At 42.2% G+C, this 5,509-nt stretch overlaps 1 protein-coding gene across 1 annotated transcript; it reads right to left on the bottom strand.

The window, feature by feature from the left end:
- Nucleotides 1-3,716: 3,716 nt before the first annotated feature.
- Nucleotides 3,717-5,092, bottom strand: LOC145087088 (putative clathrin assembly protein At4g40080). Its single transcript, XM_079024988.1, has one exon. The coding sequence runs from the start codon at nucleotides 4,908-4,910 to the stop codon at nucleotides 3,906-3,908; it is 1,005 nt and encodes a 334-aa protein (XP_078881114.1). The 5' UTR covers nucleotides 4,911-5,092; the 3' UTR covers nucleotides 3,717-3,905.
- Between the last annotated feature and the right edge of the window lie 417 nt (nucleotides 5,093-5,509).

The following is a 5,509-nucleotide window of genomic DNA, read 5'->3' as shown; positions in this document are numbered from 1 at the left end:
ACTGATACAACTACAGGTAGGTGTGGAAGGTAGTATGAGCTAGTACTATTGAAAGCATATGACCCGTACACGTGTCAGGCAAACCAAAAGATCCGAGGTTGAGATATGTAAGCTATACATAGTTACTCTATTGGTGATCTGATGAATTTATGTTTATTTTTTAGCATGATGATCACCACAGGTTCAGGATTTGGAGCTGGTGGTTCAGGAGGTGGTGAGCCTATGAGGTTAGTGGTAGTGGATGAGGAGATTCGTGAGTTGATCTCTATAGAGGTAGTTGTAGATGTTTGGGGTGCTATCCCGGAGATGTTTGGGTCAGTGAAGACCGCTATGATTGAGCTCTTTAATGAGCGTTATGCTGTTGTGACGCAGGCTGCCACTACCACTGCCACTACAACTATCGCTGCAGCTGGGGTAGGACGTTCTTTCCAGTATTCAAGATTTAGTAACACGAAGCCTCCGAAATTTGATGGGGTCAAGGACCCAATTTTATCGATGAGATGGTTGTCTGACGTGGAAGGATATTTCTTCACGTGTTCCTATTCGGAGGACCAGAAGGTCAGGTGTGCCCTGAACCTTCTACGCTTGGGGGTAAAGGACTAGTGGAAGCTTGTGACCGGTTTTTACTCACCTGCGGAGATGGTCGTAGTGACTTGAGGTCAGTTTACTGAGATGTTTCAAGCTGAGTATATGCCTTTGGTGGAGAGAGAGCGTTTGGCCCAGGAGTATCTGTCACTTAGACAGATGACGGAGTCGGTGACGAAGATCAACAAGAAGTTCACTTAAAGGGCACTTTTATGCCCTAAGTATGCATCTTTTGAGCAGGTCCAGATGTTGCGATATATGAGCATGCTCAAGACTGAGATACGAGAGTTTGTGTCTACTCAGCAGTATCAGGCTCTTTTCGAGCTATAGTCTGCTGCTCGGAGGAGAGAGATTAAGTTCGAGACTCAGGTTAGTGAGCAGCTTTAGGCCTCATTCCAGTCGCAACCGGCGATGAAGCGGGCCAAGCCCGCTAATTCACTCCCTGGAGGGCAGAGGGGCCGCACATGTAGTAGGTGCGGGAAGACACAAGAGGGAGCCTGCCGATCAGCGACAAGGCACCATAATTATGGTAGATAAGGTCATTAAGAAAGAGATTGTTGATTGCCGCAACAGCAGACCCCCTCGCTAGGTGCACATATTTGCTACCATTGCGATCAAGTGGGCCATATGAAGGCCCAATTCCCTCAGCTTGTTGCTAGGCCTGTGAAGGTACCGGCCCCAACTACTCTTTGGATCACAGAAGGACGTTAGGGGAGGGCTGAGGCCATGAGAGCTAGAGAACGTGCTTTTCAGATAATGACTAAGGCGGCCAGAGCGGCGCCAGACGTCGTTGCTGGTATGTATCTATTTATATTTTTGTCTAATTATTTTACATTATGTTTATGATTCATATTTTTTTTAGGTACTTTTCTTGTGAACTCCTTACCTACATTAATGCTATTTGACTCGGGTGTGAGTCGGTTTTTTTATCCTTGACTTTTAGTAGGAGTTTTGGCATTCCTTTAAATGCACTGGAGCATCCTATGCGGATGTCTGTTGCCGGTCAGGACAGATCCCAGTTGCGAGTGTTTTCCACGATTTTAATTTGGATATTTTAAGAGTGTTATACCCTATTGACTTGGTCCCGATTCCCATGGGGGATGTCAGCGTTATTGTAGGGATGGATTGGCTGAGCCAGTTTAGGGCTTAGATTGATTGCGATGGGGCAGCTAGTGGTGGTTCGTACCCCAAGTAGGGGAGACCTGACCATTTATGGTGAGGGTACCAAGGTTGGTTCAACATTCTGCTCAACAAAGAGGGCCCGGAGGTTTATTCAACATGGGTGCTCAGGTTATCTAACATATGTGATAGATACTCGTGTAGAGCTGAGTCATTCAGTATTAGATGCCCCGGTAGTTCGGGATTTCCCGGAGGATTTGCATGGTATACCACCGTAGAGGCATGTAGAGTTTAGGATCGATTTGATCCTCGGTGCAGCCCCGGTCGCCAAGGTACCTTATCGCCTTGCACCTCCAGAGATGCAAAAGTTGTCCTATCAGCTTCAGGAGTTGTTGGGCAAGCTGTTCATTTGACCCAGTAGTTCTCCTTGGGGAGCATCGATTATGTTTGTGAAAAAGAAGGACGCTACCCATCAGATGTGCATATATTACCGGGAGTTAAACAAGTTGATTGTGAAAATTCGTTACCCATTCTCGATGATTGATGACCTTTTTGATCAGCCGCAGGGAGCATCTTTGTTCTCCAAGATTGATTTAAGGTCGGGGTACCATCAGATGAAAGTTAGAGAGGAGGATGGAGAGAATACAACTTTTCGCACTTGTTATGGCTATTATGAGTTTGTGGCGATGCCATTTGGGCTCACCAACGCACCTGCAACATTCATGGATATGATGAACATGATTGTCGACCATGCTCGATCGGTCCATTATTGTATTCATTGATGATATCTTGGTCTACTTCAAGACCAAGGAGTTACATGAGGAGCATTTACGGGAGCTCCTAGGAGTTCTGAGGAGGGAGATGCTTAGGTTCAGTTTTTGGGTCACCTCGTCAACCAAAATGGGATATTGGTCAATCCAGCTATGTGGAGGCATTTATACAGTGGTAGGTTCCGACGACTCCCTCGAAGATAAGGAGTTTTCTAGGTTTGGTTGGGTATTATCGGAGGTTCATCCATGATTTCTCCAAGATTGTTGTTCCTCTCACCTGTTTGAATAAGAAGGGTGTGGATTTTGTTTGAGGGCCTGAGCAGCAAGCGTCATTTTAGACTTTATGACAGAAACTGTGTGAGGCCCTAGTGTTGACCTTCTAGAGGGCGTAGAGGATATGGTGGTATATTGTGATGCTTCCATCACCGGCCTGGGCGTGATATTTATGCAGCGGGGTAGAGTCAGTGCTTATATGTCACGACAGTTGAAGCCTCATGAGGCTAGGTACCATACTCATGATGTGGAGTTAGGGGCTGTGGTTTTCGCCCTCAAAATTTAGAGACATTACCTATACGGGGTTCGTTGCACCATCTATACGGATCACAAAAGTTTGAGATACCTTGTGGACTAGCATAACCTGAATATGAGATAGATGAGGTGGCTCGACGTGATCAAAGATTATGACTGTGAGATCTTGTACCACCCAGGCAAGACCAATGTGATGGCCGACGCACTGAGTTGGAAGATGATACAAGATCTCACAGTCATAATCTTTTTAATTAACAATCTCTAAGAGTGAGGAGGTGACAAGCCTCTCATGTCCCTAACAAAAGTAGCAAACCCACCACCCTCATACACAACCCTCCGTGTGAGATCTTATAAGCATCCCTGTAATTTTGTATATATATATATATATATATATATATATATATATATATATATTATGGCCTAAAAATGTTTCCTCAAAAGAGTTTTGTGACAAAAAAATAATTTAATACGACAATAACTATCCCCAGGCAAAGTACATGTCCCACCAAAATACTATCAATAATTCACGATATCATTGACAGATTCATCGAGTTAATTTAATCCGTCAAATATTTAACCCTTGACTTGGTAAAAATAATAATCTAGCTTGCAAACAAGTATTCTAGAGCGTTAGTAAAACAGAAAGCCACAGAAAGCCATTTCTGCCAACAAAATTTGAATTAATCTTGATTACAAATATACGACAATCACAAATTTCCAAATAAATTGTCTACATTAATCGTTTTTAATTAACAATTCAATACTATATTCAATGTAAAAAATATCTCATCATCTCTATCCAAATATGCACAAATCTTTCACCTAATCCGCTAATCGAATGACGTTTTGACACTTTACTAGCAAATATTATTAAAAAACATTTAAACATTAAAAAAAAAACAATCAACTACCATAGTTCAATCTCAATCGACCAGATGAGAACTTCATGGGATCACGAGTCACTAAAACTCGGTCTCCGAACCGAGCTGACTCACTTCCACTATCCCTCCTCAATTTCTGTAACTTTACAAATCCAAATTTATTATTCAATTCTTCAATCATTTCCCAAAGGGTCTCAACTGACGGTTTTCTAATTGAAAATAGTTGTAATGATTTATCTTTGCAAGCTGTTAATCTGTCCAAACCAGAAGCCAACTCGACCGACTCGTTGAAACTCAGAAGACCAAGCCTTTCTCTAAACTCACTGAGTCGAAGTAGGATCTCGTTCACCGACGACAGGTAATCGTTAGCCAGAAGCTCCATGACACTGTGCAACAACTTGTCTCGTTCTACGAGAAGATTATCGGGTACTTTGCAGATTTCTTCGATCAAACTCACCAACGAGCAAAAGTCTCTGATTAAATCCGAGTTCATGTAAGATGAGATCGAATCTTGTTGTTTTTCTCTCTCTAACACCGAATAAGAAGACGAACATACAACAAAACCGAGGCTTTTCGACGTGGAAAGTAACGTTTCGAGGTATCGAGCATACCACCGGACCCAAGCGGAGAGAACCCACGTGGTAGCCGACGCGCCGTCGCGAAAACCGGAGAGTTTGAGATTGTTACGACCGCCGGCAGAGGAGAAAACGGAGAGCTGATCTTTGAGAATAAAAGGGCCGCGTTTGATGATGTGGTGGATGGTGAGGAGACACTTGAGGGCGACGTAGGAGTCGTTGGTGCGGTGGAGGCGGTTCATTATGGAGTGGATAATGATGGAAGCGGTGGCGCGTGAGCTGTCTCCAAGAGAAAGGAGGGTGGCGAGGTGGTGGTCATTGGGAGGAGTTGATGGTGAGTGGGATGTGGTGCGGAGGACGGCGACGTGGAGAGATAAGGTTTGGGGTTTGGAGAGAAGAGCAAGCTTTGAAAGCGAGATTTTGTCTTTAACGATGCCTATAAGTTCTCTCATCGTTGTTATGCCACCCAATGATCCGCCATGGATGAATTCGAAGCTAAATATTAGAGAGAGAGTGGGAGAGATTTAGAAGGAGAGAGAATTGACCGTTTGATCGATCATAGTGGATGTCCCAAGAAAAGTTTTATCAAAAGAAGATATATTTGTAGTTTTATACTACTAAAAACGTCAAACAAAATTTTTATATTATGTTCCTTTAAATTAAATCAAGGGACTAATTATAAACTATTTTATACTAATTTTTTTAGTAACAACTGTATGGGGTTGAAGTTATTTATTGCGACAACAGCATGAGGTCATGGACCATTGAACCCGGAAGCTTACATGAAACATTTGCTATGCTATTGTCACACAAGTTTGTAATAATATTTAACTTCTTTTTGCTACTATATAATATATATAATATATATAAAGAAATAAAATGAAAGTTCTTATGCAGTTCTATTGTCACACAAGTTTGTAATAATATTTAACTTCTTTTTGCTACTAAATAATATGTATAATATATATAAAGAAATAAAATGAAAGTTCTTATGCAGTTCTATTTTTCTAAATATTCATTAAGGTGGTTGCTACTTCGTACTGTTTATAAT

Source organism: Lactuca serriola, chromosome 2 (assembly GCF_051521515.1).
Source record: "Lactuca serriola cultivar US96UC23 chromosome 2, Lser_US96UC23_V15, whole genome shotgun sequence".
In the NCBI taxonomy this organism is placed as follows: domain Eukaryota; kingdom Viridiplantae; phylum Streptophyta; class Magnoliopsida; order Asterales; family Asteraceae; genus Lactuca; species Lactuca serriola.
The sequence above is the reverse complement of the archived record's forward strand: the minus strand, read 5'-3'. Positions and strand labels throughout refer to the sequence as shown.